The 27,857-nt window shown below is 41.1% G+C and overlaps 1 protein-coding gene across 1 annotated transcript in view; it reads right to left on the bottom strand.

The window, feature by feature from the left end:
• The window catches only part of ano3 (anoctamin 3), a 168,961-nt gene that overhangs the window by 84,865 nt on the left and 56,239 nt on the right, over positions 1-27,857 (bottom strand). Inside the window, exon 2 of the mRNA XM_034176176.1 lies at positions 12,621-12,827. Within this exon, the coding sequence (XP_034032067.1) occupies positions 12,621-12,827 (207 nt within the window). The remainder of the gene's footprint in view (positions 1-12,620; positions 12,828-27,857) is intronic.

Raw genomic sequence — 27,857 nt, 5'->3', positions numbered from 1 at the left:
CTGTATGTAAATCCCATTTCCTTTAGGCGGTTTCTTACAGTTCGGTCACAGACGTTGACTCCAGTTTCCTCCCATTCGTTCCTCATTTGTTTTGTTGTACATTTTTCGATTTTTGAGACATATTGCTTTAAGTTTTCTGTCTTGACGCTTTGATGTCTTCCTTGGTCTACCAGTATGTTTGCCTTTAACAACCTTCCCATGTTGTTTGTATTTGGTCCAGAGTTTAGACAGCTGACTGTGAACAACCAACATCTTTTGCAACATTGCGTGATGATTTACTCTCTTTTAAGAGTTTGATAATCCTCTCCTTTGTTTCAATTGACATCTCTCGTGTTGGAGCCATGATTCATGTCAGTCCACTTGGTGCAACAGCTCTCCAAGGTGTGATCACTCCTTTTTAGATGCAGACTAATGAGCAGATCTGATACGATGCAGGTGTTAGTTTTGGGGATGAAAATTTACAGGGTGATTCCATATTTTTTTCCTCAGAATTGAGTGATTCCATATTTTTTTCCTCTGCTTGGTCTAAAAAAGTAACCGTTACTGACTGCCACAATCTTTTTTCTTGATTTCTTATAGTGTTTCTTAAAGCCAGAAAGTTGCCATTTGAAATGACTTTAGTTTTGTGTCATGTCTGTGATCTGCTTTTTTCTACAAAATTAAACAACTGAATGAACATCCTCCGAGGCCGATGATTCCATAATTTTTGCCAGGGGTTGTAGACATCAATTGGCTCTGAGCCTGGACTAACCTCTCCAGTAAAGTTGTCCTCATTTTCGCCCGTTGTAGTAGGGACGTTGGGAGCACTAGCAGCAACGCTAGAAGTAGTATTGGCCACAGCAAACAAATTATCTATTTTAAAACACCCGGAAGCCTTAGCCTGTAGAGCTTTCTGCTTTTTGTCCCGAATCTTCTCTACTCCCCCCTTCCTCTTTTTGCCACCTCTTTCCATGATTTATCTAGTGAAAATATATGCGCGACATGCATCCGTGTTCCCATGGACCTGCGCCACTCATCACATCACCAGGGTTGCCAGATGTGACTGACTGATGATTTCCAGCCCAAAAAAAAAATGCTCAAAAACCACCTGGATGCACTAAATCTCGCCCAATTTGAACAAAAGTCTATTGATCTCTATGGCCATAAATCTACAGAAAAACATTTTTTACCCGCAGACGGCCATCCTAACAGTCCAATTGGGAAACTGCCCAATCTGGCAACACTGCACATCAGACGGAAAACGACAGCCTTTAGATGCATACCCACATGCACCACAACACATATTTTGCAAAATCTTCGGACATAAATCCACCAAATACAAGAGGAACATCGTAGTTGTGCTTAAACAAAGTAATATTTATTATAATTTAGTTTGTTGCAAGGATTTTACAGTTTAAAAAAGAAAAAGAAAATTACACCATATTCCAACCGTCACAAAGATGTTTACTACAAGTAAAGGGTATATAAATTGCATGTACCTCCCTATCAATTAATAGTAAATGTTAAACCTCAATAACGTTTTTTTGAGTCATCACTACCTACTCGCAGTTACAAAGTAGAGAACGGGGCCGGTGGGTAGAGAACGGGGCCGGTGTGAACTTGGGAGGTCCGGCCCATGCACGTCTAAACGTGCAACGGCCCACCGGGCAAATGCCCAAAATCACAGATTACCAGTCTGAGTGTGCCCTGAACCATCCCTCAGTTATGCTGCTATAGACTTAGACTGCTGGGGGTTCCCATGATGTACCCAGTGTTTCTTTTTATTCACCTTTTTTTGCTCTGTATGCACCATTCTGCTTTTAATCATTGGTGATTGATCTCTGCTCTCTTCCACAGCATGTCCTTTTCCTGATTCTCTCCCCTCAGCCCCAACCAGTCCCAGCAGAAGACTGCCCCTCCCTGAGCCTGGTTCTGCTGGAGGTTTCTTCCTGTTAAAAGGGAGTTTTCCTTCCCACTGTCGCCAAGTGCTTGCTCATAGGGGGTCGTTTTGACTGTTGGGGTTTTTCTGTAATTATTGTATGGCTTTTGCCTTACAATATAAAGCACCTTGGGGCGACTGTTTGTTGTGATTTGGCGCTATATAAATAAAATTGATTTGATTTGATTTGAATATTACACTTTCATTAATTAAAAAAAAGGCTTTGGTTGCTTTAGTAGCATGTTATTGCCTATCTAAGCTATGAACACAGTACATTTTGGTGAGTAACATTTACTCTGGTTGTTTGACATTTGGTCCCACTACAAATAGTTACATAAACTCTATCACAGAGTGAAATCAACTCTGTTATAGTAAAAACAAAGCATTGCTAAAATATCCTCGGCTGTATGAGGATTGTCTTCTTTATGATTTGCAGTTGTTTAATTAATTATTAAGATCCACTTGTCTTACGTAGAATTTGTACATCTTCAATAAAGCCCCTCTATCTATCAATCAATCAATCAATCAATCATAAACAATATTTATGTTTTAGGGCCCCTTCACACATAGTACGAATAAGTACAAACCAGGGTGAATCACGGTGGAACAGATCGTATGAGCAAACCATAAAAACATTGAGCCGATGGGCATGTGCGAACGATCCCACTGCAATGGTTTTGTGCATGCGACGGTGTCATACACGATCATCGCAGCCGGAACACAATGCAAGCAGCTGGAGCATGTGTAACCACATCGTGCAGCTGCTGTGAAAAAAATCAAGACAAACAAATGCCACCCACAGGATTCGAACTTGCAGTTTACAAAAGCTCTGATTGCCAGGCAGAAACTTTACAACTGCGCTACCATCACTGGCCTGTAAAAGGTGCGGAGAAATGTCTGAAATCAACAAGGAGATGGACTTATTTATAAAACAATAAAAGCACACACCATAAAAAACACTGCATTTTATTGAATCCCTCTTATTGAGCGAACAATACAAGTATGAACCGTCCACATCTACTGAACCTGGCGTGTCCAGCTGCCCTTGCGTGTCCGGCATGACATGCATGTCTTGTGGATGGCACACCGCAAGACAAACACCGCATCATGTGGAACAGAGCTCACGTGAGTGACGTGACATTCAGATCGCCCGCTGCATGTTATGATCTGATGATCCGTATCACCTGGGGCATCCTGTCAATGTGCGCATTGTGCACACTCTCCAGCCTGTTGCAAAAGTGATATATGTTTTTATGTATTTCCACGTGAGGACAGCAAGCACACACATGTCCGTGTCCATCAAAACAAGGTATGTGTTCTGCAGCTGTGACATCACTCTGTGATCAGATGAGAGGCACCTTGCCTGTGGGGGGGAACCACATGCATGTCATGCAATGGGGGGGAGTGGGGGAGCACGCAAAACACACGCACGTGTTGTGGGGGAAGCCGACACTCTGGCATGCCACATGTGTACTTGGCAACTCCACAGTCACAGGGTTCGTGTGTGTCACCTGGAATTTGGCGGACACCTGCCGCGAGAGGGATCGAATCGGCTCTCACAGGGCATAGTCTGTATTTCAGCCACTGGTGTGCGCAAACAGTTGTAGCAACAGGTGTACGAGGTGTTAGAGGCAGCTCCAATTTGTAGCGACAGCTGTACGTGGTGTCAGCGGCAGCTCCGATTTTACATGAACTGCATACATTTCTTGCTTCGTGTGCAATTTGACCACATTCACACTATGTGTGAAGGGGCCCTTAATGGCGTCTGCAAGAGGGCGTGCGTGTATGTGTACATGAGCTTTTGACAAGAGTGGAAGTTAACTTTAAGTTAGCGGAAGTTAGCGTGCACGCTGACATCTGCAAAATGTCTTGTAAATCCTTCCAGAGGTGTCATCAGTTTACAAATACAGCGTTTTGTTTTGAAGTGTTTATTTCTTGCTATGATAAAACGTGTTATATTTATCCAAAAACAAACCAACGTTAGCAGCTAGCAACACCAGGAAGTGATGTCACCATGCTAATGTCCGCAAGATCATACCATAAAAATAGCAACAGAATGTGACTTTTTAATCTCTTAAAATACGTCAAGGTTAGCCATCTTTGAACTTGTCCAAGGTCTATGTCCCAAGAATGACTTTGGCAGTCATAGGACTGGACTTGTACTGAGCACAGACAGACGGATGGATGGACGGACGCAAAGTCTAGCAATACCCAATGGCCATATTTGATGGCCGCTGCTCCCAGACAACACCTGTAGCATTCAGGAGTCTGATTGAGGTAGGAACAAAATAGTTCTTGTATCTGTTCAGTTTGCACTTGGGGACTCTGTATCGTCCACCAAATGATAAAAGTTCATACTCCTGATGGAGGATGTGGGATGGATCACAGAGTATTTCCTGTGCTTGCCTATGGACAGACTGCTCATAGATGGGCTGAAGCGGAAGGGTTCCAGTCCTCCCCATAACCTTCATGGCAGTCTGTACCAGACGAGAAACCTTTAATTGATAAGTTCCCATACCATGCTGCCATCCCGTATCTAATGATGCTCTCCAACACCGCCATATAAAATAAAAACATAACTTCCTGGTCAACACCAAACACCCTCAGCCGACGTAAAAAACACAGTCTTTGCTGTAAGCGTGCACACAAATGATTAATATGAGTTTCCCAACTAAACAGATTATCTAAGTGAACACCTAGATATCCATGAGAGCTTACCTGGTGGATTTTTGCTATCATGAAATACAACAGGAGTCTGGTCCCCAACAGACCGAGGCTCTACAACCATCTCCTGCATTTTATTTACATTTATTACCAGGTGATTGGCATCACACCACTGAACAAAGGACTCAACCTCAGAAAAATAAGATGAGGGATCTTTGTCCTTGTGCAAAAGGCTGAGGATGGCAGTGTCATCAGAAAACTTAAAAATGAGGTTACCGGGAAGACGACTGCTGCATTCATTTGTATATAAAGTAAACAGACAGGGGAACTCACAAACCCTGAGGTACTCCTGTGCTGGTAAATCTGGAGTCTGAGACTGCATTGTTTACTTAATGTTGTGGGTTCTATTTGCTAAGAAAGAATAAAACCATTTCACAATGAGCATATCTATAGTCATCTGAGACAATTTGCTTATCAACAGATGAGGCCACAAAGTATTAAAAGCAGAACTAAAATCGACCAAAAAAAAAAAAAAGAAATGCATAAGCCTTGGGGTCCTAAAGATGCTTTAGGGTCAGATGGGTAATACTGTTAATTGCATTATCCGTACCTCGCCCATATTTGTAAGCAAACTGTAGTGGATCCAATTCAGAGCTGACATCGGCTTTCAATATGGAAATATATTTCTCCAAACATTTAACTATCACGGAAGTTAACGCCACTGGTCTATAGTCATTACTCTCAGTTGGACAGGGTTTCTTTGGAACAGGAATAATAGTAGTTTTTCCAGAGATTAGGAACTGTGTGTGTGTGTGTGTGTGTGTGTGTGTGTGTGTGTGTGTGTGTGTGTGTGTGTGTGTGTGTGTGTGTGTGTCTACAGACTGCTGAAAAACTGGACACCAAGCTGGAGAGAGCTCGTGTGCACAGGCCTTTAAAAGAAGAACAGAAATGCCATCAAGATGCCTCCTGGAGGGTGTTCTTGATCTGGCAGCTTCTCTGTTGCTGTTGTTTTCTGGGCCTTTAAGTGCTCCTGACATCACCAGTATATTTAATAATAATAATAATCATGGGTGACAAGGTGACTTAATGGTTAGACCAGGGGTGGGCAACGAGGGCCGAGACACTGCAGGTTTTCCTTGCAACCAATCACCTCAGCAGGTGGGTTGCTGATGAGCTTCTCCCTTGAACATAAGCACCTGGTTGTCAATGAAATCACCTGCTGAAACACCTGAACATTAATAAAATCACCTGCTGAGGTGACTGGTAGCAAGGAAAACGTGCAGTGCTTCAGTCCTGCATGGCACATGATTGCCCATCCCTGGGTTAGACTGTTGCCTCACAGCAAGAAGGTTGTGGGGTTGCTTCCCACCTGGTCCTTCTTATGTGGAGTTTGCATATTCTCACTGCGTTCGCATAGGTTACCTTCGGGTGCTCCGGCTTCCTCTCACTTCCAAAGACATGCAGGTTAGGTGAATTGGAGACTTTAAATTGACCGTAGGTGTGTGTGCAGGTGTGAATGAGTTTGTCTACATGTGGCTCTGCGATAGACTGACGTCCTGTCCAGGGTGTACCCTGCCTATGACTGCTGAGATAGACTCCAGCTCCCCCTCCCCCCGATCCCTGATTGGAGTAAGCTGGTACTGAAAATGACTTAATAATAATTTACCAACTATTGACTTTTTTTCCTTTGACATCTCTATTATGGACAGGATTTGTGCTTTTTTTTTTTTAGTTTAATGATATGGAGCTAAATCAAGGCCAAAAGTTTTGTAATCTGAAAATCAAAAAAGATTGAAAAAATACATTTTGAAACTGAAAATTCAATGTTTGTTCTTGAATTTTCTAATCATTTAAAAAGTATTATCAAAATAAAAATAAGTGTAAGATATATTTTTCAGTTTAAATAAATTTTTGATTCAGCTCTGTAATTTTTTTTTTTGATCAAATAATTTATTTTCATTCAAATTTCTTTTTTTTCACCTTCAGATCTTTTTTCACTTTCAGATCTTATTTTTTCAGTTTCAAACTTTTGGCCCCGTTCCGGCGTGGGAGGGCGTGGCTTTGATTGAGAGGGGCGTAGAATTGTGAGTGACAGGAGAGAAATCAGTCCTCACATGATGTTACTTTCAGGAAACGTGGGTACTTTGATAGATGACTCTGCTCCCGTCTCCGTCGTTTATTTACTACACGGCTGGCGCGTGAAATTATTTATTGCTTATTACGAGGCTTTAAACCCTCGAGATAAAGTTGTTTATTGTGATTGATGTGTAGCAGTTGGTTCAGAGGACCCGTATGTTGTACTGGATAGTGAATTTAATGACGATGTAACAAAGTTGACCGCCTGTAAATCCAAATCCAAAGCCGCCTGGAAGAGCGCTCCGGCTACCGGCGGTGTGAAGAAGCCCCAACGTTACAGGCCTGGCACTGTGGCGCTGAGAGAGATCCACCGCTACCAGAAATCCACCGAGCTGCTGATCCACAAGCTGCCGACCAGGTCAGCCTCGCCGGCCTCCTGCAGCGCATCACAGCGGAGCTCTGAAAGTGGAGGTCCGTCTTGAAGTCCTGAGCGATTTGTCTCACCAGGTGCTGGAAGGGCAGCTTGTGGATCAGCAGCTTGGTGGATTTCTGGTAACGGCGAGGCTACTTCACACCCCCAGTAGCCGGAGCGCTCTTCCAGGCGGCTTTGGATTTGGATTTACGGGCAGTCTGTTTGGTTGTGGCCATATTAAAGCTTCCTTCAGATCTGCTGAGGCAGGTCTGTCTGTGTGTCACTTAAAAAGCTTGTAACACTCCACTCCTTGATGCACAATAACTGCTGGCAGCCTCATTTTCATGCGGCGATGCTGCGCTACGTTCACGGTCTTGTGTGGATTTGGGACACATCGGTTTTTAGGTATAGGTGTTAAACTTTACAATATTGCATATTTTCTAGTTTTTAAACATCAAAAATGACCAAGAGTGGTCTAGAATTACTTGTAATAGACATCTTTAGCATCACTTTATTTACAGGTATCAAGACAATACAGTGGAGAGAAAGTGTTAAGTCATTATCTATCAAAGTACCCACGTTTCCTGAAAGTAACATCATGTGAGGACTGATTTCTCTCCTGTCACTCACAATTCCACGCCCCTCTCAATCGAAGCCACGCCCTCCCACAGCAGAACGGGGCCAAAAGTTTGAAACTGAAAAAATAAGATCTGAAAGTGGAAAAAAAGATCTGAAGGTGAAAAAAAGAAATATGAATGAAAATAAATTATTTGATCAAAATAATTACAAAGCTGAATCGAAAATTTATTTAAACTGAAAAATATATATCTTACACTTATTTTTATTTTGATAATACTTTTTAAATAATTATAAAATTCAACAACAAACATTGAATTTTCAGTTTCAAAATTTATTTTTTCAATCTTTTTTATTTTCAGATTGCAAAACTTTAATTTTCAGTTTCAAAATTTATTTTTTCAATCTTTTTTTATTTTCAGATTACAAAACTTTTGGCCTTGATTTAGCGCCATATAATGACAGCTCTTTTGTATATTGGCACTTAACAGCAACAGATTTCAAATCTAACACCTGAAATCATTCTAGACTCTTAACATGCATGCATACATAAATGAATAAAGATGAAAAAATACACTTCGCTGTGAAACAATTCAGGTGGCTGCATCTGCTGGTGCACTCTGAAAGTGTGCACAAATCTGTTAATTTGCCAGAAAACATTTAATTCTGGTGTCTAAATACCAGCGCACGGGCTTCCAACACTCTATGGCACTTAAAGGAGATGACAGATGACACTCTCATTGGTATAATTCACGTTAAACCCAGAATATGCCCATGACTTTTAAGAAAATAAATATGCGTCTTTTGCACTTTGGCCTTACTCTGCACTTTTAGACTGCTCATTGTGTAAAAAGTCTCAATTGCAGTTGCGCTATATGTCTTTGACCAATTCACCCTAGACTGTGTTTTGTAGTGGGGATCATTTAGGAGACATGATTGCTTAATTTTGGTTAAACTAAGTGTATCATATTTGGAAATAAACCCGGGAATTTATGTAAAAGTTTAGTAGTACACGATATTGATATTGATATTGATATTGAAATTGAACTTGTAAATGAAAGTAATTTTTGGGGGGTTTCATTGATAAATTGTGTTGGAAAACATAAATTATGTTAAATCAAAAATGTCAAAGATCATTGCCATTTTGTATAAAGCACAAGACACCAGCCCCCCCCCCACTCATTACCTTGTAGTTACCTTAACATCATTCATTACTTGTTCCGTACATGACCTATTGTATTGAAGTTTGGGGAAACATCTACAAAACAAATACAAATTCAATATTTTTATTACAAAAGTAAGCCATAGGAATTATTAGTAATAAACCATATTGTGAGCCTGCAAATCCATTGTTTGTCTGTTTACGTATTTTAAAATTTTTGGGACTTGATTGATTATATCATAATGCAAATTATGTTTAAAGTAAAAAATTTACTTTTACCACAACATGTCTAGGACCTGTTCAAGATGAGGAAATCCAGTTATAATTTGCGAAGAACAATATAATTTCAAAAATCAAAGATTCAAACTACTGTAAAAATTGTATTTCTGTTAAAGGTGTTAATATTTGGAATTTGTGCGTGGATAACATAAAATCACTCGATACAAAATCATCTAATTACTTGTTATGGTGCGATGCATTAGGTTTACTGATTTTGTTTTTTGGGGGGGGGGGGGTTGTGCATGGTGCACTGCTGTTTGCATTTTGAAATTTTTAGTTCAGTGATTAATTTATATTTTGCATTATTTATTATGAATACGTATATAAGGGGTGGGTGTTTATATATATATATATATATATATATGCTTCTGCCTACACCAGTGGTGTCCAAACTATTGCAGAAAGGGTCGAGAGGGTGCAGGTTTTCTTTGCAGCCACTGACTTCAGCAGGTGATTTCACTGATTAAGGGCCCTGTCCCACTGGCATTTAGGATTTGCATATGGATTGCGCACAAAATTGGCTCATATTTGCTTAACATCCGCAATATGTGTGAAACATACTTGTATGAGTTGGCCGACACCCACACATGTCCGCAATTATCCACAGAGGCACGTTTTTCCGTTACCACAAAATTTTGGCTGCGGATGACATCCGCCTTACATACTCCATACATACACAAACATACTCAATCTATGCGCTGTATATCCGTCATCATCTGCTGATATCCGCAACTGACAGGGATTTGCGGCTTGGCAGCGGATTGGGACAGTGTGTACAACCGGACCCGGCGCCACGAGGGGGCGTTTGGGGGCGACGCCCCCTCACGTCATCAATCCCGCCCCCTCGGATGTGAGCGTTATCAAAAAAAGAAAAAGAAAAAGAAAGGAGAAGAAATACTGGAAAATATAGCAAAATATTAGTTATTCAATATTATTATCACTTTACCAGGGCGTTGCTGGGCCGGTATCATAGATTTACGTCAACAGTACCTGGCTATACCCGCCCGCTATGCGTAAACACATGACGTCATAGCGCGCGCAGCCCAAGAACTGTCCGCAGAGGGGAAAAAAAAAAACTGTCCGCAGAGGAAAAGATGAAAATGCGAGAAGTGTGTTTTGGTTTCGGATTCCGGATGATTTTCTCATGGATAGTACAACAATGAACAGCAGCTAAAGCAGCCAGCTTGATGAGGATGCACTGGCTAAATTGGAGAGCAGCGCGCGCCAGCTAGCCGAGAGCCGACACGACAAAAGTTAAGTGAGCCAACTTTTTATGTACGCGTTACGTGTTGTGTATCTCAGTAAAAAGTGATAATAATGCAAATAACATGCTGTTGTCGTGCGGTATGCATTTCTTAGTCCCTCCGTTCACGGCCAGTCGCTCGCAATGACAGATATTAAAGTTACGTATTGTTGTAAATATATCTAAATGAAAGGTTTATCTTTGACCCGTTGTGTGACTGTCATGCCAATTGCGCTGTGTTTGCGCTTGTGATGGAGGGCCGTATGTGGGGTTAATCTACTGTCTCGTGTCGTTTCTCAGATCAGTCGTTGGTTTGGTTTTGTGGTATGCAGGAGATCACTTGACCGAGGGTCTATACGTTCAAATAATAAAAAAAAAATACTGTCATCACTCTTTACTCTTAGCCAGTCTCTTACAACGGTGTAGCCTAAATACATGAGCTTTCCAGGAGCGCACCCAATTCATTACGCATGCTCAGAGGCATATCCCCTCCGGTGCGCACTTTTTTTGGGGGGGGCGGGCGCGACCCCGCCCCCTGTGATAAACTCATCGCCCCCTTAATATTTTTTTTCTGGTGCTGGGCCTGTGTAAAATGGATATTTTGAGTGCCCATCATGTCCACATCACGGACTAAAATAAGATGTAGCGACTGCATACAGACTGGCCACGAATAAAGCGTTTTTATTACGTCTGCTTTGCATCTGATTTACGGCGGATGCAAATCAGATGCTCTGTGTTCACAGCTGGACACCGTTCTTTGTTCTACCGGCTGCCACGCGCTCTGCGCTGCATGCTGCCTATATAAAATAATTATTTCATGGCAGATTAATCATTTTATTGTGCAAATTGGCTGTTGAAAATGGCTCTAATCACCTCCTGAATCAGAGGAAGCTGCAGCTCGGCCGTTACAGCTCCAGCTGCAGAAAGCATTTTGAGCCGTCTAAAAAGGTAATTATTTGACTTGTTTAAATTGTCAAGTCTTGATAAAACAGTTGCATGTTTTTCCTTCTTGTCTGCAGCTGTTACAGTATTTATTCCTATGTTTAGAACAGATTTAACTTCTTGTTGTAATTGTGATTCGATCCGCTGACGTCATCACTCGCCCTGTTCACTGCTTCTTTACTCCAATCAACTTGTCCAAGTCCAGAACTTGCTCCAGAGCCTGTATTGTTGGTGTGAATAGTGATGCCGATGGCCCAAGTGCACTTCATTTATGACCACAATGCAGATGCCGTGCATGCGCAACACGTGCGCAATGCATCATAATACACCCGTAGTACTGCCGTGATAATCGCAACGCGTCAGATCCGTTTCCTCACTACATGCTTTATACAGCCGTGATTGTTCATCATATATTCGCAATACATTATTAATATATCCGTAATTCATACTGCATTTGTCATTTTTGGCCATTTTTGTTGCGGACGACAACGAACGCCCGTAATTTGTGTACTCAATTCATGCGCAATTAATCCTCTCCCCTGTGGGGCAGGGCCCTAACATCCCTTTGAGCAGGTGAGATGAGTTTATTGTTGGATTGTTTTCTTTGTGAGTTTACTTTATTTTCAGTCTGTGTGTACTGAATAAACTCATTCATTCATTCATTCATTCATTCATTCATTGTCAATGTAATGCCCTCAGTCTCTCCCAGAACAAGAGAACACAAACCAGCTCTGGACTTGTCTATTCTGAGTGCAACATCACAAGTTCACCTTCTTTGCTTTCCACTGCCTCGTCTGCATAAACCTTTCATCTTGCCTTCAACGTTTGCTCCAGGCACTCAGCCCCAAAATACCAAAAGTCATTTCAAAGTCAAGGAAGCGTTGCAGCATTACGTAATGAGAACAGACCCCAGTGATAGTGGCCCCAGATTTTTGTTCCACTAATGAAATCACTTTCCATTTTACCAGTCCAGAGTGAGGCATTGGTTCCCTAGTAACAGCATTTTACCTCACTATTTCATTTTGTCTCAGTGCACAGACAGCTGTGAGTTACTGAGTGTTTAGTCAATCCTCTGCAGTATTAGCTCAATCTGACCCAATTAATATTAGGAACAAGTATTAAATGTCACCACCATTATTGAAATCCATGTAGAAATGAACTGTTACACATAAAATTCAATACTGTACACAGTGGGACGGTACGATACACAGTATTAAATGTGACCCACGTTTGCCAGCAGTATTTGTGCTGGTGATTGATTTAGTGTTTCTCATATGAATGCTGATGTGTGTAGAATCAGGGTACTGGGTGCTTCTGATCCTGCAGATGAGCAGGTGGACTAACTGACCTGTGTGTGGAGGGAGGAGGCTGCAGGAGGTGCTGATGCTCTGACTCAGGTCCTCAGTGTCCGGTTTTGGTTCCTGTCTCAGAGGCACGGACAGGAAGTGGTTGAGGTTAATAGGCTGCGTCTGACTCTGGGCAAGGCAGGGCAGGCTGCGGCGAGATGGCTTCAGGCTTTTCTCCTTCAGGATCTCGCTGATGCTGGTGTGCATGCCTAAAACAAAGAGGGCCAATGGAAACGTGATAGTGACATATTACTATAAAGATTTTTTTATGCCATTTTAAACTATTTCCATTTTCTGACAGTGCAGTGTGACTAATAACTTTACTTCAGGCTTGGATGTGCAGACAGTCAAGGAGTAAATGCTTCACCAATAGTCAATAACCCCAAGAATGTTTTCAGTACTGCAAAGGTGACAAAAAAGGAATAGATTGGACTGTTTTGAATGCTTGGTCACCTATGTAACAGGCAAACAAGATAAACATCTGTTGATTTTATGATCTATTTTGCCACATCAAGTCACTCTGCTTAATAGATGATGCAAACAATTAATTTATTAAATCATATTACGGCAGCCAATAATTTGCACAATTTTAAACCAAACTTGGAGCAACTTTAATTTCTTATACAAATATGAAAATATACAAGAAAAATATATAAAACTGAACAAGGCATGTAATGTAACAAAGGTCACAATTTTTGCTGTTTTAAGCCCATGACTCGATAATGTTAGTCTGTAGATAGTAAACCATGCATTTGTGTAATTTTTTTAATCAAACAAGTAATACACTTTTTAATATGACTGGACTATTTTTAAAAATTTGATTCTTTTGCAGCCGTTAACTGACCACTATCTGGCCAATCAGAGAAAGTTATCACACATTTTTGCATAGGCCATGGCAGACCAACACTGGATTTTGTGTCTTTTAGTCATCTTAGTGGTACTGATTTAGTTACAGTTGGCTGTGGGACCACAGAATAATAGTGAAGTAGTTGTTTGGTTAAGAGTTGCAAAAGAATGTCATGCAACACTAAAATGAAGCTAACCCTCTCAGTTCTACCCAACACTGTGCAGCTGACCAATGCATTCAGATTACTGTTACAGGAACAATGGCAGCTACTGTCTTTTCTCTGAGCTGAGCAAACAGTCAGAATTCAATGTCCAGTGGTCTCATGTACAAAGACTTGTATGGATTTCTTACTGAAATATGGTGTACGCTAAAACCCATAAACTCTTGTATGCACAAAACATCCAGATATATCAAAGTGTGCATACGAATGGATCCAAGCATGTTCCGTTTGTACATCCCAGTCAACGTGGATTTGAGCGCACATGCAGACATACCAAACTCCTCCCTTTCCATGCCCCTACTTAAATAGGGAAATCCATGTAAATAGACCCTGGGAGCTGGGAATCCCCATTCCGTCAGATCAGTCAGCATGAACACAGAAAAGAAATTATACTGAGTGTGAGCTACAGATGAATGGAAATGAGTGGTGGCAATGATAGCATGTGTGTGCCAGCATGGTGTGGATAAACACTCATTCATATAAATGTTTAGCCTTTCAAATAAATAAAATGCCCCCCCCCCCTCCCCCGCCCTTTCTGGTTGCACCTATGGGTCTAAGAGATTTGTGTCTCCATAAACATTCAAATCAAACATGTAATGTACTCACCTTATAGAAAACTACATAGTTTGGTGTGTTACAACAAAATCTAGTTATCTAAAGTATTGGAAAATAACGTATTCATATGCTGATTTATTGATTAGTTGCTTTTATTAGTAATCACTTAACTACTATTTTATACTTTCATCAAAGGATGCCGCACATAACTGCAGATCTACCAGCTTACAACACACATGTTGCAATGTGATGTGGTTTGAGCAGGTAGATCTGCTCTTTTCACAATTTTCATCAATTTATTTTATTCAAGGCTCCAGAATGCAGTGAGGAAAATAAGTATTTGGACACCCTGCGATTTTGCAAGTTCTCCCACTTAGAAATCATGGAGGAGTCTGAAATTTTCATCTTAGGTGCATGTCCACTGTGAGAGACATAATAATAAAAAAAAAAAATCCGGAAATCACAATGTATGATTTTTTAAAAATTATTTTGTATGTTACTGCTGCAAATAAGTATTTCAACACCTGTGAAAATAATAATTTTAGAATTTATAATAATTTATTAATTTCTATAGCGCCAAATCACGACAAAGTCGCACCAAGGCGCTTCACATAATTCACAACACAAATTAATCTAAATTCAAAAATTCAAAAATTAAAAGCAAGAAAAGCACAGTTAAAAGATAAAACACAGTAGAATAAAAAGAAATTACAAAGCAAACACAAACAGATTAAAAAATTAATGATAAGACAGTCTAAAAAAGTGGGTCTTCAGTCTTGATTTAAAAATCTCCACCGTGTCAGACTGCCGAATAACAGCAGGTAGATCATTCCAAAGAGCCGGACCACGGTAGGAAAAGGCTCTATACCCCACAGACTTTTTGTTCATCCTCAGAACACACAGAAGCCCTGCGAACGCAAAGGCCTCGCAGGTACGTAGGGCTTAACCAAGTCCGCCAAGTAGGAAGGCGCCAGTCCATGAACAATTTTATAAACCAACAATAAAACTTTAAAATCCAATCTGGCAGAAACCGGTAACCAATAAAGGGATGCCAGAATGGGAGTAATGTGGTCAAACCTTCTACTTTGTGTCAAAATTCTGGCAGCAGCATTCTGCACCAACTGAAGTCCTCGAATGCTAGACTGCGGCAGACCAGAAAATAAAGCATTATAATAATCCAATCTAGAAGAGACAAATGCGTGAATCAGAAATCAGAAATCAATGTTAATATTTGGTACAGTAGCCATTGTTTGCAATTACAGAGGTCAAACGTTTCCTGTAGATTTCACCAGGTTTTCACACACTGCAGCAGGGATTTTGGTCCACTCCTCCATACAGATCTTCTACAAATCTTTCAGGTTTGGAGTTTCACCTCCCTACAAAGATTTTCTATTGAGTTCAGGTCTGGAGACTGGCCAGGCCATTCCAGGACCTTGAAATGCTTCTTACAGAGCCCCTCCTTAGTTGCCCTGGCTGTGTGTTTGGGGTCATTGTCATGCTGGAAGACCCAGCCATGACCCATCTTCAATGCTCTTACTGAGGGAAGGAGGTTGTTTGCCAAAATCTCGCAATAGATGACCCCATCCATCCTCCCTTCAATACGGTGCAGTCGTCCTGTCCCCTTTGCAGAAGAGCACCCCCAGAGTATGATGTTTCCACCCCCATGCTTCACAGTTGGGATGGTTTTCTTGGGGTTGTTCTCATCTTCTAAACATGGTAAGTGGAATTGATTCCAAAAAGCTCTATTCTGGTCTCATCTGACCACATGACCTTCTCCTATGTCTCCTCTGGATCATCCAGATGGTCACTGGTGAACTTCAAATGGGCCTGGACATGTGCTGGCTTGAGCAGGGGGACCTTGCTGCCCTGCAGGATTTTAAACCATGACAGCATCATGTGTTACTAATGTAATCTTTGTGACTGTGGTCCCAGCTCTCTTCAGGTCATTTACCAGGTCCTGTGTAGTTCTGAGCTTTCTCAGAATCATCCTTACCCCACAAAGTGAGATCATGCATGGAATCCCAGACCGAGGGAGACTGACAGTCATCTTGTGTTTCTTCCACTTTCTAATAAATAACTCGTATTTTCACCACACCGAAAATAAACTGGGCATGTATTGTAGGCCTAATAACACTAGTCATACCAAATCCGAATAGAGTACAAATTTCTGTTTAATGATGTACAGTGGTCCCTCGTTTATCGCGGGAGTTCTAAAAATAACCCGCGATAAACGAAATCCGCGAAGTAGTCAGCGCTATTTTTTACACTTATTATAGATGTTTTAAGGCTGTAAAACCCCTCACTACACACTTTTCTCAAACAGGCATTAACATTTTCTCATTTTTCTTTCTTTTTTCTTCTGTGCGAGAAGATTATAAACAGACACACGCAGAACACAGTGTGCGGCTCTCCCTTCACTCACTGCCTCCGGAAGAATCCAAGTCCTCTCTCGGTGGCCACGGAGCTCTGCGGCTACGGTCAACATCCGGATCAAAACAGCGAGCATAGCCTCTGGACCTGTTGCCAGATTTGGCGCAATTCCGCACAGCAGACAGGAGGGCGGTGGTGTGAGTGGCAGTGAGAGCAATCGCGGTGATTTTTTTAAAATATTTTGTTAGTCAAGAGAGGTGGCGGTTCACCAGATCCAGTATAAATAGCTGGCGGAGCCAACGTCCGAGGTTCCGGAGCACGTTCCGCCTTGCTCACCCTCAAATTAAGCCCTGTATACAAGTAACAAGTTCAAACAGGTGCAGTTAATACAGGTAAAGAGTGCAGAATAAGAGGGCTTCTTAAAGAAAAATTAACAGGTCTGTGAGAGCCAGAATTCTTGCTGGTTGGTAGGGGATCAAATACTTATTTGCAGCAGTAACATACAAATAAATTATTAAAAAACATCATACAGTGATTTCCGGATTTTTTTTTTTTTTTTTAGATTATGTCTCTCACAGTGGACATGCACCTAAGATGAAAATTTCAGACCCCCCCATGATTTCTAAGTGGGAGAACTTGCAAAATCGCAGGGTGTTCAAATACTTATTTTCCTCACTGTATAAGGGATATTGTTCAGTATAGTAGTGTTATTAAGGGCTTGTGTGTTTATATGCACTTCAGCGGGGGATGAACTGGCACGGCATCTGCACGCAGATTGTGGTGGTGGGCCAGTCTGGACCAAAAAGTCCAGGGCCAAATTTTTGTCCCAGTCCAGCCCTTCTTCAGTTGTATTGATAATTCACTCTCCACATCCTGGAACCTACCCGCCCTGCGAGCAGTGCCATAACTCAGTTTCATGACACTGATCTCAACGGGATTCCCCCATGCTGCAGGCTGAGAATGAAGCAAGTTTAAGATGCCAACTCATGTGCCCTGTGGACCCACTAACCTTGCTGTTTATTTCCTGTGCAGCTCCTTGGATTTTAAAAGGAATGAATCTTGTGAGCAGCAGCTAAGAGCTATACAATGAATAATTGAGAAAATAAAGAGTAGAAATTTTAACGTGCATCAAAACAAAACTGCTTGAAGCTGGAACTCACTCTTCTCAACACAATAAAATGATTACTGTAGCCACCAAACTGAAATAAAATAACTTTTGGGGGTACAACAGATCACAAAACTCATGGTTAAGATCATGGTTGTTAGTTACAGATTACATCATTTTTCAAATTGGACAAAAGTAGACAAATATAACTGAAGTTTCCATCTATTAAAGAATTTAAAGAACAATTAAGAAACATTTTCCCATGGTCTTGAATTGAAATAAAATGTCAATGTTTTAATAGCATCTATATACATAAATGGCTACTTTTGTCTTTCTGTCTGTCCGGAATAGGCTCTAAAACTATAAAAGGTGAACTCCCCAAAGTTACATATTCTGAACCACCATGACATGGGCTACAACCTGGTACTATTTTCAAAAAAAAAAAAAAAATAATATTAAGACAACAATATTAACAATAATCTGATACATACAGTTTTGTCTTTCTGTCTGTCCGGAATAGGCTCTAAAACTACAAAAGGTGAACTCCCCAAAGTTATATATTCTGAACCACCATGACATGGGCTACAACCTGGTACTATTTTCAAACAAAAAAAATTAATATTAAGACAACAATGCATATATGCAGGAGCTCAGTAGCCTGCCTACTGCTATAAACAGAGCCCAGACTCCTGGGCTATCTGCTGCTGGCTAGCACACATAGCGTGGGTGTGCATGCCAGCTTGGTTGTATAACCAAGCAGATTCAAATATCCCCCTTGATATGAATGCATCCTTTCTCTGCACATGCTGCACGTGGGTGCTACAAACCTGTTTGACTCTCCTTGAAAAGATTTGAACAACTCTACAAACTTTAGTGTTTTCAGACCTGTTTATAGCAAAAACAAATGTGAGTATTCTGTCATTTACTGACTAATCATATAATGAACATTTTGATTGTAAGAATATAAATACACAATTCAATACAAAGTAACTTTCTTCCATGTGCTTTGTTATCCCCATACTCCCCTCTACCAATATTACACCCATGATATTTGACACCATGTGTGAATGAGTAGATATGCCATCCTACTTAAAAATAGTCCTTAAATCTGGTTTAATCATTATGGCAATATGCACCCTCAAATTGAGATTTTTCTGTACCTAATGGCCAATACTGCGTTATGTTTATCAACTTCAAAATAAATACAGGGTAAACTCTTCATAATGCTGTCCCCAGGAACAAGGATTTAGACCTGCAGATAATGTGCCAGCTCAGAGATGTAGATGGGTTCTCCCCATGCCAGGCATTGGTGGCTGAGAAGGGGGGGTGGGGGGTCAATCCACATGAATTTTGATAAAACTTATACACAATCACTATGATATAATACTTATCAGAATACAGCCTATTCCTTCTTGGAATGAAGGTTTTCACTCTTAGAGAGCTTTCAACCACAGGCTGTAAATTAAACTTTAAAAGTTTACTGGAAGGCTGTAAATTAAACTTTACAAGTTTACTGGATAAAATATCAAGCTTTGTCTTTTCTTGCAATTTGTACATGTATTTCTAAACATTTGCATATTTTCTAAAAATAAAGGTGTAGAGTGTACATGATGTGTATCACTTGCCTAGCGTTGATCATAATGTATCAGGCAAATGCATGTTTTCTGTATCACAATGGCAATCTGCAGATCATTTGAAAAAGTGATGTAGTTCTAACTGCTGATGGTGCAGCACCCTTTCAATCAGCCAGTAAGCGGGCATAGAGCCTGTGTTCTCCAATGGCGCGTTGTATATAGGCTGCTCATTATGATGTAAATATCATAAATTAAATTTTGTTATTTATCAACTCTTCACAACCTGCTGTCCTATTATAATAGGTCACTAGCTTTGGGGTTGATCTAATAGTTTTGGTATGTTGATGTTTCATGGCTCAAACTGTTTTTAGTGGTCAAACCTCTTTTTTTTTACAATTGAAAAGATTGTTTGTTCTCTAAATATACCAATGAATGCATAACTTTAAGAAATATGCAAGGCAACATTTACACCATTTAAAGATGGAGTGCCTCAAAGTGTGCAACAAGAAACCACTACTTTTGCTGATAATGTGGCTGGCCTGAATATGGCAGAACCTGCGATCTTCCACAGTTAGTCAGATGCTCCAGAGTTGGTAACCCCAATCAGCTGTATATCCACTTTCCTGACAGAAGGACAAGGAACATTGTCTACCAAGAGGCTCTTCAGAACTATTGGTCAGTAAAAGCTACATTTAAATATATATTCAACATCTCAAATCCAAAATTAACATTTGCTTAAAAGGCATTTTATTTTTGTAGCATTCTTATAAACTAGATTTGCAATGTATCAACAATTATAAAGGTCATAACATCAACTCTGATTAATGATTATGAGCATACTTGATCTGCAGTATAAAGTCTGAAGAACTTTATTGTTGTTTCTTGCATGCAGCAAAATTAAGTTTTCTTTCTTGGTTTGGGGATTCCACCTATTTTGGGTTTTTAGTTCAAACCTTTGCCTGTTCGGACTACATATATACTTATAAGATATCTACAATTATGACAAAATATAAACTTTGGAATATTTTGTAGATTATATCTTAAAAAGGTTAACCTGGGCAACGCCGGGTACCCCAGCTAGTTTAAAAATAAAATAAAAACACCCTCTCACTAGGTACTAAAGCACCAGATGCAACTCAAGGCAATACACTAAATCTGATTCCTGCAGTCTGGTCATGTTGAAGCAGGCATAGGACTCAGCGAAAGCTGGGAAAAGGAATTTTTTTCCAGAGCTCAATGAATTCTCAGCCATTATGTGTCATGATCCTGATATTGGTCCCCAGAAGACTGTCATTCTATGTATTGTATGGAGTTGTGTAGCGAGAAGCCTGTGTTCAGTAAAACTCCCTGAGTTTGCATGAAACCAAAAACCATAAAGTTTTTTCAACGGGAGATCAGACCTTAGACCAGGTCTACATCTTGACCACATGCCAAAAGATGTTTTTCTGAGCCCAACACAGGATGGGGAGGCGTCTCAAAACTGACACCTTTATCAGATTTATGACCATCAAAGTGCATTCTTTGTGAGGAGTTTGGTTTGTTATCAGTTCACCAGCCAGATGGCCAGAAAACCCCTCCACATAGAACAACAAAGCCCAACAGTTTGATGCTATGAACAAGCTTTCCCCCAAAGTCCCAGAACTCTGTCTTAACAGCAAAATTTCACTAAGTTCATCCCACATATGAAGTTTTCTCAACTTGGAGACCACAATGCAGTTTCTCCGGCCGAAATTGACCTCAGATTGACGAAATTCATGTTTTTATAATTAAATGACAGAACCAAGCTTATCAGATACATGGAACAAGAGTGACCCCCGGTGGACAAATTGGGAATGGACACATTCCTTAGGGCCCCTTCACACATAGTGCGAATTGGGTCAATTTGCACATAAAGTGCGCATGAAGCAGGAATTGTGTGCAAAATGTTTAAAATTGTAGCTGCCTCGTACACCTGTTGCTACAACTATTTGCACACACCGGCGGCTGAAAGACAGAGTGCGCGCTGTGCGAGCCCAACGATCCCTCTTGCGGCAGGTGTCAGCCAAATTCCAGGTGTCACACAGGAACATCTAACACCGGTCATTTGGCACTTAGAAATGTGTGACCATTCGCACTGTTAACACGACAACAGTCAGCAGACAATCACTGTTGAGGTGGCAGTGAAATTTGACTAAATGCCCCACGACTGTGAAGTTGCACATGTGGCGTGCCAGAGTGTCGTCTCCCCCCACAACATGTGTGCGTGTATTTCGCGTGCTCCCCCCCCCCCACACACACGTGTACATGTGGTTCGCACACTCCTCCACAGGCGAGGCATCTCTCATTTGATCACAGAGTGACATCTTGGCCTGTGCGCTGACAGGACAGGGGGCGTGGCTGGCTGCCCACACCTGTTGAGACATCTCCAGGCCTGGACACATCACAGCTGCAGCACATGTCCCTTGTTGTGACGGACACACGTGTGTTTGCTTGTGTGGAAATACAAATAACATAAAAACGGACCGTCAGTCCCTTTGGGCACGCAGCAGGCGATCTGAATGTCACGTCTGACAGGACACGCGTGTCGGGCCATGAGTGCTGTGAGCGGCGCATCGCAGGACCAGGACAACCCAACAGTGCAATAAATACGCCACTTTCAGTCACATATCAACAGAAATACATCATACCAAACATTGTCACAGTGCTTCTTTTCTTTTCTTAGAAAATGCGTTTATCTGTTTGTTGATTTTAGCCATTTCATGCTCCTGTTACAAGACAATGATTGTAGTGCAGTGGTAAAGTTTCTGTCTGGTAACCAGAGTATGCAGGTTCAAATCTGGTGAGTGGCATTTTTTTTAATTTAACCAGGGTTATTTAACTGTGGGGTTCTGTATTGCGTCTCCTTGTATGTATTATTATATCAACCCAGTGATATTCACTAATTATACAGCTGGTTTTTACTTTATTTTCCTCCACATCAGCGGCACGATGTGCTACACCTCGTCCCATGGAACACAGTGTGAGCAAATGCTCGCACTGTGTTCCTGCTCAAAAGACACCGTCGCGTGCACAAACCTTCGCACCGGCATCGTGCATGCCTGCCCGTCGGCACGATGTTTCGTGGTACACTCATACAAGTTCTACCACCATGAGTCGCCCTGAGTTGTACAAATTTGCACTATGTGTAAAGAGGCCCTTAGGTTGTGTTTCATCCAAGCTGAAATTGCAATAAAAAAGGAAGAAAGAAAAGAGAATCCATGTATTACTGGTTTGTTGTTGAAAAAAATGAAAAGAAAAACCTTTGATCAGGTAACCCCAAGCATTTCTATTATTTTTGGGTTTTATACTGACTATAGATTGTGGACAGTTTTATCAAATGTTTGCTTGTTCTCATATTATGGTTGTAGTGTGTTGTTTAGAAGGTACTTATTTTACAAGATTATGTTAATACATGGTTGGTTTTAAGCGGGGATTTAACAGTGGCGCACAATGATTTATTACTGACTCAGACAAAGAAACGCAGTCAAGACTACACTACCCAGAATTCTTGGGAGTGAAGTTAAAGACCCTTTAAAAGTAAGTGCCTCTGGGGAGACAATCCTCTTGCTTCTTCTCTTCGCTTCGCTTAGCCTGTTCCTCTCTCTTGGTTCTTCGTTTTTTCCTGAAGACACCTAATCTTTTGCCGTCTCTTTTATTCATCCTTTGTTCTTCCAACCACGTGTTTGTGGATTGTAATTTCTTGTCTGTGTGCGCAACACGAAATTACTTTTTTTTCGCTTCCAAAGTTCCTTTTCTTAACCTCAACTTTTTGTGAAGCTGACGGTTGCTGGCGAACGTTACTTCCTTTGACGACTTTTCAAATTAAACACCTCTTTCTTAGTAAACTCCAAATCTACCTTGTGAACACTTTTGTTATAAAGTCAACAATTTTGTATCAAGTTTTTGGTTTTGACCCAGCTGCTACCCAGACGACAACAGAAGACGCAGTTTTGGCGAATAGAGAATAAAGACACTCAAACCTTTGTTCTGACAATCCGAGACAGCAACCTCACCACATATAGCCATCCGGGTCAGCCTGAGCCGCATAGCGATTTGAAATGCCGTCAGAAGATCAACAAGCTTTGACGGCATAAACGACTCCTGGTGATCAGCTAAACCAGTTGTGCGGTGACTGGCAGAGTTCCTCTGTCAGGGTCCATCAAGTGAGCTGTTGAGAGGGACGGGTTGTTGACTGTGGAAGAAGCCGGCTGCGAGCCTCTGACCTCAGAGAGAGACATCCTGCACAGCGGCAAAAGTAAGCTGCGGTTTTGTCAGAATTTGAGTGCATTGGCTTTATTTAATTCTATTCCCTGTCATCAGTAATATGTCACGTTAATAGACACCAAAATAAATCCCCTGCTGACTAGGATGTAATGCATTCTTAAATTCCTGCAACTAAGTCATGACACAACCATCATATAATAATTGTTCATTGAACTTCAATATCATAAATTTGCATTACTGTGATATGTCCTGTTCTGTTTAACCCCTGACTGAGTTAAATAAATGTTGTGAACATATGCGGTTGTCTGTGGTTTATATGGTTTGAACAGAGGTAACGGATTTGACTTGTAGAACTTTTGACTGGAAGATAAGAGACTGATTTAATACTAGCTGGGGTACCTGGCGTTGCCCAGGTTAACCTGTTTAAGATATAATCTACAAAATATTCCAAAGTTTATATTTTGTCATAATTGTAGATATCTTATAAGTATATATGTAGTCCGAATAGGCAAAGTTTTGAACTAAAAACCCATAACAGGTGGAATCCCCAAACCAAGAGAGAAAACTGAATTTTGCTGCATGCAAGAAACAACAATAAAGTTCTTCAGACTTTATATTGCAGATCAAGTATGCTCATAATCATTAATCAGAATTGATGTTATGACCTTTATAATTGTTGATACATTGCAAATCTAGTTTATAAGAATGCTACAAAAATAAAATGGCTTTTAAGCAAATGTTAATTTGGGATTTGAGATGTTGAATATATATTTAAATGTATCTTTTACTGACCAATAGTTCTGAAGAGCCTCTTGGTAGACAATGTTCCTTGTCCTTCTGTCAGGAAAGTGGATATACAGCTGATTGGGGTTACCAACTCTGGAACATCTGACTAACTGTGGAAGATCGCAGGTTCTGCCATATTCAGGCCAGCCACATTATCAGCAGAAGTAGTGGTTTCTTTTTGCACACTTTGAGGCACTCCAGCTTTAAATGGTGTAAATGTTGCCTTGCATATTTCTTAAAGTTATGCATTCATTGGTATATTTAGAGAACAATCTTTTCAATTGTAAAAAAAGAGGTTTGACCACTAAAAACAGTTTGAGCCATGAAACATCAACATACCAAAACTATTAGATCAACCCCAAAGCTAGTGCACTATTATAATAAGACAGCAGGTTGTGAAGAGTTGATAAATAACTAAATTTAATTTATGATATTTACATCATAATGAGCAGCCTATATACAACGCGCCATTGGAGAACACAGGCTCTATGCCCGCTTACTGGCTGATTGAAAGGGTGCTGCACCATCAGCAGTTAGAACTACATCACTTTTTCAAATGATCTGCAGATTGCCATTGTGATACAGAAAACATGTGTTTGCCTGATACATTATGATCAACGCTAGGCAAGTAATACACATCATGTACACTCGACACCTTTATTTTTAGAAAATGTGCAAATGTTTAGAAATACATGTACAAATTGCAAGAAAAGACAAAGCTTGATATTTTATCCAGTAAACTTTTAAAGTTTAATTTACAGCCTGTGGTTGAAAGTTCTCTGCTAAGAGTGAAAACCTTCATTCCAAGAAGGAATAGGCTGTATTCTGATAAGTATTATATCATAGTGATTGTGTATAAGTTTTATCAAAATTCATGTGGATTGACCCCCCGCCACCCCCACCCCCCCTTCTCAGCCACCAATGCCTGTTATGTGTCGGACGCAGCTCGGAGAACCGACCAGCGTTTGAAGGACCCAGTATGAAATAAGCAGAGCACGGTTCAAAGGCTAACTGAATTTAATACATAACAGTGATAATATAATAACAAAAGGTGCGGCCTGGCGTGGTGCGCTCCCAGCAGCGCTAACGGTCCGGAGCCAGAAGCTGTTTCGGACCCAAGGACCCCGCCGACACCCCCCAGGTGGCCGCAACAACCGAGTCTGTGAAAGAAGGAACCATTATGTGAGTCCACACTCTACACACAGAACACTTAAAGGTGTACAAACAGCAAACACTTCCTGGCTTGATTACTGATCAGCTTCCCAACCTGCAGGCATGGAACAATCAGTTCACAAAACTCCACTGCAGTGAAAGCTGATACATGACTAACAAACAGCTCAATACAATAAGGTGTGAGGGACACCACATTTACTGACTGTATAACTGTTAGTCACAAAATCTAACGTACCTCAGGAAGTGTGCTGACGAGCGTGAAACCTCACCCCCTCCTCTTTCACAGACTGTGCATCAAACCTGGACGTTCTCAGCATCCGCTGCTGATGAGATGGCTCCCAAGACGACGATCTCACCCGTCTGGTCACAAGGTCGAGTCTCTGGCAAATACACACTGTGCACTCCAGTCTTAAATGCCAACATGTTCCAATCCATCCAGATGCACCACAGCTGTGAGTCCTGACGAGTCGCAGGTGATCAGGGTGAGGTCCTGACAGCCTCAGCAACACAGCCACTCAGTCCCAAACGCACGCCACCTGGGAGGAAAACCAAAAGACAGAAACAAACCAGCAGCCAGGCCCCCCCAGCCATATAACAAACCCATCTACATCTCTGAGCTGGCACCTTATCTGCAGGTCTAAATCCTTGTTCCTGGGGACAGCATTATGAAGAGTTTACCCTGTATTTATTTTGAAGTTGATAAACATAACGCAGTATTGGCCATTAGGTACAGAAAAATCTCAATTTGAGGGTGCATATTGCCATAATGATTAAACCAGATTTAAGGACTATTTTTAAGTAGGATGGCATATCTACTCATTCACACATGGTGTCAAATATCATGGGTGTAATATTGGTAGAGGGGAGTATGGGGATAACAAAGCACATGGAAGAAAGTTACTTTGTATTGAATTGTGTATTTATATTCTTACAATCAAAATGTTCATTATATGATTAGTCAGTAAATGACAGAATACTCACATTTGTTTTTGCTATAAACAGGTCTGAAAACACTAAAGTTTGTAGAGTTGTTCAAATCTTTTCAAGGAGAGTCAAACAGGTTTGTAGCACCCACGTGCAGCATGTGCAGAGAAAGGATGCATTCATATCAAGGGGGATATTTGAATCTGCTTGGTTATACAACCAAGCTGGCATGCACACCCACGCTATGTGTGCTAGCCAGCAGCCAGCAGCAGATAGCCCAGGAGTCTGGGCTCTGTTTATAGCAGTAGGCAGGCTACTGAGCTCCTGCATATATGCATAGGGCCAGCGGCCAGCTATTAAAGCTGAGAGATTTATGCTGGAGTACAACTGCCACTGAGGTACATATGGTTCAACTGTATGTATCAGATTATTGTTAATATTGTTGTCTTAATATTATTTTTTTTTTTTGAAAATAGTACCAGATTGTAGCCCATGTCATGGTGGTTCAGAATATGTAACTTTGGGGAGTTCACCTTTTGTAGTTTTAGAGCCTATTCCGGACAGACAGAAAGACAAAAGTAGCCATTTATGTGTATATATATATATATATATACTACAGTGCTTTCAATCATTTCAGTGGCTTCATATGTTCAGATGAAACAGCTCTGTTTTTGTGTGGACATAGTCTAAGGCTGTGCTTGCACGTGCGTTTGTGTGCCTTGCTTTTTCGGCAGCTCTTTGACACTATGGCCCTGCCCATGCTTGGCTTGGTGTGCTCAGAAAGGCATAGACAAAACATGGTGCACACACTCTGTCCTCAACTCCTCCATCCATTTTCTATACCAGCTTACTCCACTTAAGGGTCACAGGGGTTGGAGCCTATCCTAGCAGTCACACGGCATGAGGCAGGGCGCACCCTAGACAGGACAGGACGTCAGTCTGTCACAGGGCCACATACAGACAAACAAACACGTACACGCATACCTATGGACAATGTAAAGTTTCAAATTCACCTAACCTGCATGCCTTTGGATGTGGGAGGAAGCCGGAGCACCCAAAGAGAACCCACGCAAACACGGGGAGAACATACAAACTCCACACAGAAATACCACAGGTGGGAATTGATCCCATGACCTTCTTGCTGTCAGGAAACAGTGCTAAGCCACCATGCTGCCATCCTCAACTGCTGATATTTTCTAATGTTTCTTTCTGTGCTTGGACCCCAATGACAGTTACGTCTGCTTTGAGCTGACAGCAAAGTGGTAGAGGCTGTCAGCTTTTAACATGCTCCTCTTATGTGAACACACAACTTCTCTGATTTCACTGCAAGTTTGCGCCGAGATTTATAATCAAATCAAACTGTATTTCACAGTATTGTTACAGATCATGGCTCAACTGTGGTCTGTTATACCCCTAATAATTTTCTAAGTCTGACTGAAAATT

Source organism: Thalassophryne amazonica, chromosome 8 (assembly GCF_902500255.1).
Source record: "Thalassophryne amazonica chromosome 8, fThaAma1.1, whole genome shotgun sequence".
Lineage (NCBI taxonomy): Eukaryota > Metazoa > Chordata > Actinopteri > Batrachoidiformes > Batrachoididae > Thalassophryne > Thalassophryne amazonica.
The sequence above is the reverse complement of the archived record's forward strand: the minus strand, read 5'-3'. Positions and strand labels throughout refer to the sequence as shown.